The 13,426-nt window shown below is 36.6% G+C and overlaps 1 protein-coding gene across 11 annotated transcripts in view; it reads right to left on the bottom strand.

The window, feature by feature from the left end:
• CADPS2 (calcium dependent secretion activator 2) overlaps nucleotides 1–13,426 on the bottom strand; it is a 566,720-nt gene that overhangs the window by 416,438 nt on the left and 136,856 nt on the right. For all 11 annotated transcript variants that reach the window (XM_003808627.4, XM_055115340.2, XM_055115339.2 and 8 more), the window contains exon 2: nucleotides 899–1,012. In XM_003808627.4, the coding sequence (XP_003808675.1) occupies nucleotides 899–1,012 (114 nt within the window). The remainder of the gene's footprint in view (nucleotides 1–898; nucleotides 1,013–13,426) is intronic.

A 13,426-nucleotide genomic window follows, 5' to 3' on the forward strand; every position in this document is an offset into this window, starting at 1 on the left:
TTCATTTAATTCAATAGGCTGAGGCTTGGGGTAAGGTAAACTTCTCTAGAGTTGCATTAATTAACCTCTGATGCATACCATCACTATTACAAATCCAATCAGTTAACAGTACATCCAATTACTTAATATTTTTACACAAAAATATTCTTGCCTCAGGTAAGTTCAGACCCATTGTATCTCCACATTTTCCCTTGTTTATTAGTCTAATATATATTCGCATATTATGCTTCTTCAGCTGAAAGGTGTTGAGTACCTGCACAATGAAAGGAATCCATTCCCTCAAATGACTCTGAATTGCTTAGGCAAAAAGTGAATTCTCTAAACTAACAGCTAGTGGCAACTCACTGAAGCAGTTAATGACCATGTGTGAAAACTGGTGCTCATAGGAAATCCATAGAGAAACTCCTATGAGTCACAAGCTAGAATCAGAAGAAACAGCAGGATGGTATTGGTAGTATTATTTATTTAGGAAGCAAAGAGAATTCAATTCATCCTCTTGAAATTAGTTACTAGCTTTAATTATTATAAAGCTTACGGAACAAAATTGCGTAAGATAGCAATTTACTGTTGAAATCCAGATTTAAAAGGATAATTTAGACATGTGGACCTAAAGATAGCTATAGTCAGCTGTATCAATCACTGCCAGAAGATTTTTCTAAATAGTTTACTTCTCCTCAAAAGATGTGACTAATTTCGATTCTGTTTATCTCTCAAAACCAGGCTGTGGAATTAGAGCTTTTAAATTGCTAAATAGAACTGACAATGCTTTCAAAAAGGTTGCAAATTCACAGCCTTCCTGTCAGACCAGCAAGCTTCTTTAAAATGAGAAACCCATAAAAATAATAAAACTCCTTTTAAAATGCATCGGGAAGCCAAAAACAAAGCTCTTCAAACTTACCTCATAATAACTCCGAACTGCGTTGCAAAATGCTTCATCAGCTACAATTTGGGTTTCCCCATTGAGGAAGGCCTGGAACCGTTCTTTCAGTAACTGCAACTGTTGTTTGTTAAGCTACAAGAAAAAGAGAAAATAAGCAGATAAATTGGCCAGTACATGAAAAAATAATGACTATTAAAAATCATATTTGCTGTATATTAGATTTCACATCTAGAATTAACTTTATAGTAAAGAAAAATAAAAGCTAAAACATCCTACTACTTGTTCTAATGGTTAGACCTCCATCTCAAGATGGAGTCAAGCTCTGTCATCCAGGCTGGAGTGCAGTGGTGCGATCTCGGCTCACTGCAGCCTCCACCTCCCGGGTTCAAGCGATTCTCCTGCCTCAGACTCCTGAGTAACTGGGATTATGGTGCCTGCCATCACGCCTTGCTAATTTTTGTATTTTTAGTAGAGATGTTGGCCAGACTGGTCTCAAACTCCTAACCTCAAATGATCCGCCTGCCTTGGCCTCCCAGTGTGCTGGGATTACAGGCATGAGCCACTGCACCCGGACACTAATGGTTAGACTTTAAAACATTTCCAAGCCATTTCATGTACTCTGTAATCCTGATATGGAAGTGGAATCCAAATTTCTACCCCAAATTTCCAGAATCCTGATATGGAAGTGGAATCCAAATTTCTACCCCAAGTTTCTATCTCAAATTTCCAGAATTCTTGTGATTGCCACACCAGTTTCTTCATAGAGACAGGGAAAATATAAAATTTGGATAAGAAATTAACTAATAGTTAATATTAATAATATTATACAAAATTGCCAGCTGTTCTAAACAGAGAAAGTAGAGAGGAGCTTAGAGATGAGGGAGGGATGCCTTGGACAAGAGTTAATAGGAAGAAAGACTGAAAAGACAGAACGTACCCTAAGAAAGATCCCTCTGGAAAGAACAGCCATTGCATGCCAAAATTTGGATTCCATGAACAAACATACATCAATACCTGAGTTTAGATAATTGAAGGAATAATGAGGAGAAGACAAAGAAGACAAATCCAAAAGAGAACAGAGAGGCACCAGGTAGGCAGTGAATGCGTCTTTGAGCACATAGGAGAAAATGCTCTGAACTGGGGAAGTTTACAACCAAGGGTCCTTACCCTGGGTCTAGCTTCCATAATTAATACAGAGAGTGAATTAGACATGAAATGTGACTTATCAATCATGTCCTCTAGTCATCAACTACAAGCAGGGTGAGCTACTTAATTTGTAGGGCCCAGTGCAAGATAAAAATAAGGAGCTTCTTAGTAAAAATATTAACAGTTTCAAGACGGCAGGAGCAGAGAGCATTAAGCTGAGTGCAGAGCCCTTCTAGGCACTAAGCCCTGCACAACTGTACACACAGGGGCATGTACTTCACTAGAAATAAGGCGTCTTAGATCTTAGGTAATGCAGAAGCTTTTTTTTTTTTATGCTTAACTGGAGAGAAAACAACATAGTCTTGGAGATAAAACAACAAATTCCAAAATACATAAGAAACAGCAAAGGAATGATCCTTCCATTTCATTCGATCCTGATCAGTCTTTATTAACAAACTCATTCCAGTTCTGGAATCTACAGAGGGATGTGAAGCATCTGGAAACATACTGAGGATAAAATGATTAAAGGATTAGGAAGACTAAACAAACTGGTATGACTTGGCTGAAAAAGAAGGCTGATGTGAAGTAAGTATAAATCTGTTCAAAAGGCTTATTAAACTGCCATTCAAATATAAGGAAGACAGGCTCTTTCAAAAAATGGGTTTTATTTAGGACTCTAACAAATAAGACAGTTTTTAAAGAAACTGTAGCTGGGAGTAACAGACTGATTTAAAAAAAATTAAAAAGTGTCCTATTGTACCCAGGGGGGAAAAAAAAAAAAAAAAACTTTTGCCATGGGCAGTGAAGAAAGAAGACCATTCCATTTCTTTACTAAGGTTATCTCCTTCAATTTAGAGGAAGCTTAACCAAGCTGAGGTGCAGGAACATCATCATTATATTACAATCTCCATTTCTGTAATATTAAGAAAATGGAAGCAGGGACCTTTTGTATGGGTGCATACTAGCAACGCAAATTAAGTTCATGACTTTAGCTCTCTAGGCATGATTCACAAAAGGGACCAAATGGAAATGGGACAGCAATTGCTGAGAGTGAGGCAGCTGAAAGCACTATAGTTACTAAGCTCTGGGAATGCCAAGAAGAGCTTCTCCTTGCAAGCCAAGTGAAATAATGGCAATGGAAATGTATGCAAAGAATGACAATGAACTGAAGGAGACCTTACTGATCACTTGTGCCAACTCCTTTGCTTGATAAATAAAATACATACTCTTCAAAAACTAGAACCTGTGTATTTTTTCATTCAATTTTATCAAAGATATCTTTTTTGTTCTTTAAAACTCTTCTAAACTACCATATTTGCAATTTCTACATCATTAGTATATAAGTTCTGCTATTATAACAGTGAGTTACTCTTTGGTAATTACAGTGTAGAAAATTCATGGATATGAATCAAGGAAAGGAGGTTTGGGCAAATCATCTTCTTGGAAGCTCCAACAAAGTTGATATAGTTCACAAAATATGCCAGAGTCACCTGGCTAAATGTCAGGCTTCAATATTTTTATGAATAGAGAATACTGCAGTTACATTTAAGACATAAAATGGATCAAATATGACAATTACATACAAAAAGCAAATAAATGAATACTTTATTAGCATAAAGAAGAAGTCTACTTTTTCACATAGGCAAGATAGGGCAGGAAAAGAAAACTAAACTTAAAATCTAGCACTGGGGATAGCTGTCAGAAAGCAGTTTCCTAAAAGCTATTTGCATTATCAAGATAAACCAGACTGTATACCAAGAGATAGACCAGTGGAACAGATCGAAGAAACAGACCGAAATACAATCAGAAATGTACTATAAAACACCTATATAGCAACTCAAATCAGTAGTAATGGATGGTCTACTCAATGAATGGTGTTAAAATAATATAAAAGATGTTCCACCTCATGTCATCAGGGAAATGCAAATTAAAATAATGAGATTTACTACAAACCCATTAGAAAGAACAAAATCCAGAACACAGAAAACACTTGATGCTGGCAAGGATATAGACCACAGGATCTCTCATTCTTTGCTACTGGGAAAGCAAAATGGTATAGCTACTTTGTAAAACAGGTTGATGGTTTCTTACAAACTAATACACTTCTATCATATGATCCAGTAATCACAGTCCTTAGTACTTACCCAAATGAGTTGGAAATTTATGTCCACACAAATACCTGTACACAAATGTTTAAAGTAGCTTTTTTCATAATTGCAAAACTTCAGTAGATGAATGGATAAACTCGGGTACGTCCAACAATGGAATATTATTTAGCAAGTAATGAAATAAGCTGTCAAGCCATGGAAAGACATGGAGGAACCTTAAATGCATATTACTATGTAAAAGCAGCCAATATAAAAAGGCTACATACTGTACGACTCCAACGATATGACATTCTGGACAAGGCAAAGCTATGGAGACAGTAAAAAGATCAGCTGTTGATAACAGTGTAGGCTATGCATGTGTGGGGGCAGGATATATATGGGAAATTTCTGTACCATCCACTCAAGCTCAATTTTGTTGTGAAATTAAAATTTCATAAAAAAATAAACTCTATTAAAAATACTGAAATGTCATCAATTTATTCGCATTAAAAATAAATTTTACATGGCAAAAAATACCATAGGCAAAATAGGAAAAGATTAACTAGAAAAAAAAATACTTGCAACTCATTACCCAGAGTTCATTTCTAACCATATAGAGAGTTCCTAGAAATTGATAAGAACATCACAAATAAACCAACAGAAAAATGGACAAAATTGATATGTTCAGATAAAAGACTTAATCCATGAAAACAAGCCTACATTCATAAAAAGAATACAAATTAAAACTGTATGAGAAGCCATTTTAAAGGTACATATCCTTGGAATCAGCAATTCCACTTTGAGATTGGATCAATACTACAGATACACCTGCACATATGAGAAATGACATGTGTAGAAGGTTATTTACCACATAATTCTTAATTGCAAAAACAAGGAAAATAACCTAAATGTTCATATTTAGGAGACTAAATTATGCCACATCTATAAACAGTGGTATACTATTCATTGCATTAAAAGAATGTAAACATTCTCTATGTACTGATTTTAAATATTTTAAAAATATCTTGGGGCAGAAAGCAAGTTATAGAACAGCAGTTAAAATAAGTCACCACTCACATAGAAAATGGATAAATAACATGTATGTGAATTTGCTTCCATATATAGACAGAAACTAGGGAAGAAGGATGGCTGTGGGAACTGGACAGACAGAAAATATAGGTAAAAGAGATTTTTCAACATTAGCACTTTATTCATTTTGAGTTTTCAAGTGAAACAACCCTTAAAATAAGCTATAACAGCAGCTTTGTACATCTTGAAACTCAAAACAGTTATGAAGCACTGTGAATACCTTAAATCCTATCCTACACGGAGACTGGACAACACACCAATTTTTTCCATTCTTTCAGGTAAAAAAACTTACCTTGACTCTGTGTCTATTTTTTTAAATATTACAATCTTGAGGATTTCAAAAAGCTTAAACCAAGATCCTATTCAACATTCTAATCAAAGCATTAATCTGTACAAAATCTACAAAAGTAGACTTTCAGATTCCAGTTGGGCCTATTAATACACACACATATACATACATCCTTTTATTATCTCAGTGAATCCTATTCTAATTTGGAACAAGTATAAAAATTGAAATCAGTGTCCCTATGGCTTCCATACAACTCTAGTACTATACACTATCTAAGACAAAACAGACTGTTACTTTCATTCTTTAACACAGCAGTTCAAGACTTTGAGAACAAAATAAAATGATTATTTAAGAGTTTTCTCTTTTCTAGAATAAATTTTACCAGTTCGCTCCAATATCCTGGGTACTCTCCTAAGGATACATTCCAGTTTGCCATAAAATCACCATGTTAAATAAAACTAAGTATGATGGATACTTGGATGCAATGAATCATAAGTTCTGAGTTTACAGATGTGCAGAGTCGCTATTATAGCTTTTTTAAAAATCTAAACAAACTGGGCGCAGCGGCTCATGCCTGTAATCCCAGCACTTTGGGAGGTCAAGGCAGGCGGATCACCTGAGGTCAGGAGTTCAAGACCAGCGTGGCCAACGTGGTGAAACCCCGTCTCTACTAAAAAAAAATACAAAAATTAGCCGGGTGTGGTGGCATGTTCCTGTCGTCCCAGATACTTGGGAGGCTGAGGCAGGAGAATCGCTTGAACCCGAGAGGCAGAGGTTGCAGTGAGCCAAGATCATGCCACTCCACTCCAGCCTGGGTGACAGAGACTCCATCTCAAAAAAAAAAAATTAATTAAAATATATAATGCCCTTTGATATAAAAATTCAAAAGGAAAACACTTTGAAAACTATAAGATTAAGCAAATGAAACTCACTACAATAGCAATGTCCCTCTTAAAATGTACTAGATAGACTGATCACCATTCTCTTAGGATAGTGTGGCCAACAGAGAGATAAGTGAGAGGGCCACTTCCCACATTCTAAGCATTCTATGTCTATTAATTCAAACTAAAAACCAATTAACTCTTCTTGGCAGTCACATCTACTGACTTACATTGTGCTTATAATCAACAAAAACTTCTAAAACACTTACATGTGCCTCAGTAAGCCATGTTCCATCTTGCTAGATGTATCTGAACCACTGTTCTAGTTAAGAATTATTTTGGAATTCTGATTCCTTCACCTGATGACTAGAGAGCTCTCTTAGCTTTGTTATAATCACTAACATAATAACATATTATCCATAGTCTCCTCCAGGTCGTTTTAAAAATATTCACCAGTTCAGGATTAAGGAAAGAATCCTGAATCCTGCCATTATATATACTCCTTCAGTTTAACATAATCAATTAATATTATTTGGGGCAGTTGATTTATTATTATTTAGCATATGTTTTAATTTTGTCTTCAGACTACTATATTTACCAATGAATAAAATATTTTTAAATATGAAGGAAAATTTGACCAGCAGAAATTATCTATCAGGAATTTATAAGGCACATCCTATATAAAACTAAATTGCAGAAACTTAACTAAAACATAAATATAATTGCAAACATCTAAATACAACCAACAGATTAGCCTTGTAAAAAGAAAAAACTAAATTTTATAAATCTGACCTGGCTGTGATACTTCATCCACAATAATAACTGCCACCAGAAAAAACACTTAGATTCTAGGGTTCAGAGGTGTCTCATGTTTCCTGTTTTTTCATATTCAAATTAGATTTCATCCTTTTCATTCTGAATCATGGATCAACTAAAGACTTAAGCCAGGATTTATACTACTGCAGGAGACCAGCCAATATGCAACCCAGGAATCTAGCAACCATGGCTGCATGGAGCCTGCCCTGACCTGCAGAACCCATCAGGAGTCTCAGTACTTACAGTGGAAGCTGTGTGACATCCTAGCAAGTAAAGGTGGTCACAGTCAGATTCCACAGCAAAGTGGCAGAAAACTTGTGGGTCCCTCCAGGATTGGGGCATGGGTGTGCATTTACCTCATGTCAAAGAGTAATAAAAATGAGAAAGGTTTTTCAAAAAGGTAAAAGTCTTTACTCTAGGCACAGATGTTTCTTAAAATTCACAAACGCATAGCTTTAAGGTTTGTCAATTAAAGAAAGATATTAATAGGAAAACGCTAAAGGATCAGTACTATTTTCTTCTTCCCTTCCTATCAACACTGTCAAAAACAGCTACATCAAACCACTGAAGCAAAATCATCAGTGCCTTCCATGTTTTTGAAATAACAATGCATCCCAAGCTGTATATCAGAAAAATAGGGGGTTCCAGCTACGTCTCATACATTATAAACCCTGTGGGATGTGCTGATATTATCAGTGTTGTATTCAAATAAACTTTCCTGTCCTCTTCCATAAGCACAGATATTTGGGACAGTGAATAAATATGCCCATCTAATTCTACAAATATCAGGTTCACTTGATAGGTATAGACACGGTCAAATGACCAAGTTAAGACCAACCAGATGCAAGCAAATGTATGCCTGACTTCCAGGAAACTGTAACAGGTGGCTAAAGTAAACACACTTTGCTTCTCTTTTTTCTTTTCCTGCTGAATGGAATTTGATGTGCTAGCTGAAGTGTCACCTTGATTCATGAAGATGGTGAGGTGGCAAGATAAAAAGTGCCTCACACCACAGAGTGGAGCAGCATTGCAACCCTAGACCACCTACCTCCCAACTTCCTTGACATGAGAGAGAAAATCTCCATACATCCTGACCACTCTTATTGGGATTTATTGGTAATATGCAGTTAACAGTAATATGGTATTAAGTCCTAACTAATAAAAAGTAATAAAAAGTCCAATGAGGTACCATACCTAACCAGAGGGAAAATACCATGGTACTATCATGTGTTTTTTTGTAAGAAAAGTTCATCTTAATTTATTCTAAAACATTTTTCCATGCTATTTCATATGAAAAACTCCTTATCCAATAAACTTGCCCCAGCGAACAGTGAACACCTAAGCTGGCTGGATATAGATTGAAAACAAAGTTATTTTGGCAAACCAAATTCCATTGTCACACAGTGTTGACAGGACGATTTAAAAGCCCAAAATTTATAAACACCATATTAATATGTTTTATAATAAAATGTAAACTAAGTGATAAGTACAGAACCGCAAACTCCCATTGCATGGTAGACAAATGGACCCCAACCCAGTCTAGGCTCACTCAGCACTAAGTGAATGACGCCTACCCACATTCTCATTGACCTCCCAGTCCGATTCAAACCTCAGCAAAATTACATGTCATCATGGCATTGTCTGGGGTGGGCAGGGAGCTGGTGAATGCTAAGCTCCAAATGTTAAATCCATTAATTATTCCATGAGTTTCCTTGTCATGTTCTACTGACCACATTCCATGTACATCTCATTTTTCTTTTTTTTTTTTTACTTTATTGAACTATAACTGACAAGTAAAAAGGTAAACATTTAAGATATACAAAGTATACAATGTTTTGATATGTTACACTGTTAAATAATTAAAACTAAGCTAATTAACACACCCATCATCTTACAGTTACCTTTTGTGTCTGTGTGTGTGTGTGCATGGCAGGAGCGGTGAGAACATTTAAGGTCTACTCTTAGCAAATTTCAAATATAAAATATATTATTATTAATTATAGTCACTATGCTGTACACTAGATCCCCAGAACATTTTCATCCCACATAATTGAAACTGTGCCCTCTTCTAACATGTCTGATTAATCTTCTTAAAATTCTCTATATTTGTTACAAAGGATGAAACTAAGCTCAAAGAAGTTAAGGATCTTACTTAACCTCGCATCTAGTAAGAGACAGGGATAGAATTTCAACCAGCATCTTGATCCCAAAGCCTATATTCTTTCCGATTACCATATTATTCCGTTTCCCTCATAGCTACAGACTTCTTTCAATAAAAGGTGTTTATCCCTACGCAATGTGTTGTATACAGCTTGTATGCATTTATTTACTTATTATTTAAGTCTTTCCATTAGAACAAAAGTGGCTTTAGGATAAGAACTTGGTTTTAGCCTGAAATCAGCAGGCTAAAACCAAGTTCTTATCCTAAAGCCGCTTTTGTTGTAGATAAGGCCTAGCACATAGAATATCCTCTTTTTTTTTAAAGAATGAATAAATGAAGTAAGGGAAAGCAAGTATCAGTTGGTTGCTATGAAACTATTCCCTACTAGGATAGCTACATCCTCTATTCTCATGCTTGCCTGACCCCACAAAAAACTCAGTTTATCATGCAATAATAAAAATTCCAGATAATTTCAACACACCACAATGGATCAGAAAAGTCTATCATAGATAACTTAACCTATTTTATTAATTAGTAAGTTTATGTATTACTAACGGGGAAGTAGAAATAATAAGAGTTCTGAAGTCAGACTACTTCTGTTTTTATCCAAGATTCCCCTACAAGTTGTAGGGTCTTAAGCAGGTCCCTTAACCTCAGTGCCTCAAGTTCTTCATCTATATAATAAGGCAGTAAAAATAGACATCTAATAGGGCTGTTGCATTAAATGATAGAATAAAAGTACTTAACACATATTAAATGCTTTATAATTGCCATGATTTTAGAAATACATGGTCATTTTATTTCAGCAATTGCAGAAGCCACAAACAAAAACAAATATTAAGATGGATGCCCGTGAATAATTAACAATAGATGGATCCACAGTTGTGCTGTCCAACACAGTGGTCACTAACCACATGCAGCTATTGAGCACTTGAAATGTGGCTAATCCAAGTTAACATATGTTTTAAGTTTGAAATACCAGATTTCAAACATTCAGAACCACAAAAAAAGAAAAGAATAAAAAAATACCCGCCAACCCCCACATTATAGATAAGAAAACAGACTGAGAAGTTAAGGTACAGACCCAGTTAGGTCACAGAACTGGGAGCCTAACCTAGGTTTCCTGAACCCCAATCCACAGTTTACTCTATCACAGGGATGTCCAATCTTTTGGCTTCCCTGGGCCATATTGGAAGAAGCAGATTGTCTTGGGCCACATGTAAAACACACTAACACTAATGACAGCTGATGAGCTAAAACACACAGACACACACAGACACACACACACACACACACACCCTCGTGTTTTAAAGTTTACAAATTTGTGTTGGGCTGCATTGAAAGTCATCCTGGGCTGCATGCGACCTGTGGGCCAGACAAGCTTGCTCTATCACTACATTCCCCTTACCCACTGGTATATTCTTATTTGATTCTAGGTCTTCATTCACCTGAGCCTTACAAATGATAATCAAGGTAAGTGCTGAGGAGTTATTTAACAGGACTCTCCCTGAACATAGTAATAAGTAACTAAGAGAGAAGAATTGGCAAGTCTTGTTGGTCATTATCTTCCAAAATTCTGCTTTAGGACTCTCTTATTCATTGACAGCGTCTGCCTCACTCACTTCTCTGAGAGTGAAAAGGACCATGATAATAGCCTCTAATGGTCCCCACTAACAATGTAACCTCATCAAAAGCAAATGTAAACCAATTATCACAAATAGCAGCCTGAGTGATCTCTGTGGCAAACAGCAATTGAGAGATGACTGTGGAGGGAGAGAGTTGAAGAGAAATAGAAACTTTAATGAGCCATTCTGAGAAGTTCTCATTGCAATAGAAAGCCATTCCCCCCAACACCCAGCCACCCACTAAGATCTCACAAAATCCAGGAGGTTTTGCAAACAAGTCTTCTCAGACATGTGCTATGGAAAAAAGGAGGGGAAGGAAGGAAGCTCAACACACGCTGTGACCCTTTACCGTCCTACAAAATAGAAAACAGAGCCTGTTATAAGCCAGAGAAAATTTCTATCCAACGCTTTTCTACAAATAATTCCAGTGGACTATGTCAAATTAAATAATGAGGGACTCATTCTTTAGAAACAGTATGATTCCCCCTTGACTACCCTTAATATATGTCTAATGTAACAACTAGTCATAATAGCTAACATTTATTGACCATTTACTACACACTCAGCACAATTCTAACCTCTTTACATAGATTATTTTAATGTCAGCTCCCTATAAGGTGGGTTCAATGTTTTTTTCCAAATGAAGAAGCTAAAGCCCAGAGAATTTAAGAAAGTTACCCAGTTCACAAAATTTGGGGGCAGAACCAGGTATATCTGACTGATATGCTCTTAGCCACTGGCTACACTTGGGGCCAATCACATGATTTAATCAGCTTGAAGAGGTAAAAGCTCCTCTCCTCCCCATTTACCTTCAAAACGCCGTCCCATTCATGTTGTTTATGTCATTGTGCCTTTGCACACAGTTTGCTTCCTCTGCCTAGAATACCATAGAACCTAATAAAGACGACACCTCCAAGAAATCTCCTTCTTTCTGCTGCCCCCAAATTATGTCATCTTATCCTCTTTGTGCCACTTCTGTACCTCATACATACATCTGTCACTTGCTTATGTGGCCTTTTCCTTACTAGGATGCAGATTTCTTCAACGCAGATGCCAACCTTCAATATATCCCACCTTAAGTACAGTGTTTGCTGGTGTAAATCATCTACAGTAGAAGAAAATTCACCATTCACTATTACTTTTTGAAGAATATATCTTGTCATAACCATTGAGCAAAGACTCTAGCACTGAAGCAAGTGAGTGAAGAGGAGGGAGCAGACAAAGCCTAAGAAAAGAATTCTAAGATAGCTGTATGTTGTCCAAATAATAAGTTCATGGACAGACTCAATGAGGCCAAAAGAAGAGCAAAGGATTTCTTTGTTGAGATGCAGCATGGGTAGCTCTGTTTTGCAGATGATATCACTCTCACGCAGGAAGAACTTTGTGCCTCAGTACCATCTGGCATTTCATGGCACAGTTCCATATGCTGAAGCCATATTTGCAAGAAACAGTGACTTTATGTTTATCACAAAGTATTCTGACAGCCTCAGGAGCAGACAACTGTGAGCCAGTGTAAAAGCTTAAAGATGCTGACCAACTCATGCCACACAATGGCCTTTTCCAGCAGGTAGTAAGTGGTTTAACAGAGTTGCTTTCAGAAGAAGAAAATATGACATAAAATTACTTTCCTCAGAAATGTCTGAAGTTTTTGCTTTCTTTCTTGACCAGGTATTACATGGATGAGAAGTGGCTATCTGCAAAAGAAGAAAAGTAGCAGCAGAAGGCAAGGGACTTTCAGCTCATCATCTTTGTGCACCATCCTTCTAGGATAAGGAGTGGCAGACTCTCAATATGATAAACATTAAGGTCTATCTTACACCTTTAATGTAGTTAGAATGCTTTTCACTGAAAGTAATAGAATCTTCAACTCAAAACGCCCTGTTAAACAATAAGGGGGTGGGGGAGGGATTATTATCAGGTATCTCAAAAAGTACAAAAGTAAGAGAGTTCCAGAGTTAGTTAATTTAACTCTTAAGTGAAGTATTTCAGGGCCCTGGCCTTTTCCACCTGTCTACATTCTCCACATGCTAGCTTTTGTCTTCTAGTTTACTGCCTCCAAAGAAATCCGCATTAACTGTGCAAAGCATCCTCATACAATAATAAACCAAAACTGAAGAAGAAAATAATTTTATTCTAAGAAAAAGGGAGAAAATTCTCCCAGAATCAGCATCCTCCTTCTGTCATATTTTCTCCCACGTATCACTGAAGAATTGATTCAAGTGTGCATTCCTAAAGAAATCAATGGGTAAGGGAAATGGAATATCACGACTGACCAATCAAGATTCACTCTGGGGACTCAAGAGGAACCCAGCCACCACTGTATAATAATGGGTACCTAATAGCTGAATAAAACCAAGGATTTGTGAAAGAAGAAGGGTAGCCAGAGAACAGCCACTGGATAGGCAACTAGCACTGCTGCTCTGTCTTGGCCTATCCAGTAAGGAGACCTGAA

Source organism: Pan paniscus, chromosome 6 (genome assembly GCF_029289425.2).
Source record: "Pan paniscus chromosome 6, NHGRI_mPanPan1-v2.0_pri, whole genome shotgun sequence".
Taxonomy (NCBI): domain Eukaryota; kingdom Metazoa; phylum Chordata; class Mammalia; order Primates; family Hominidae; genus Pan; species Pan paniscus.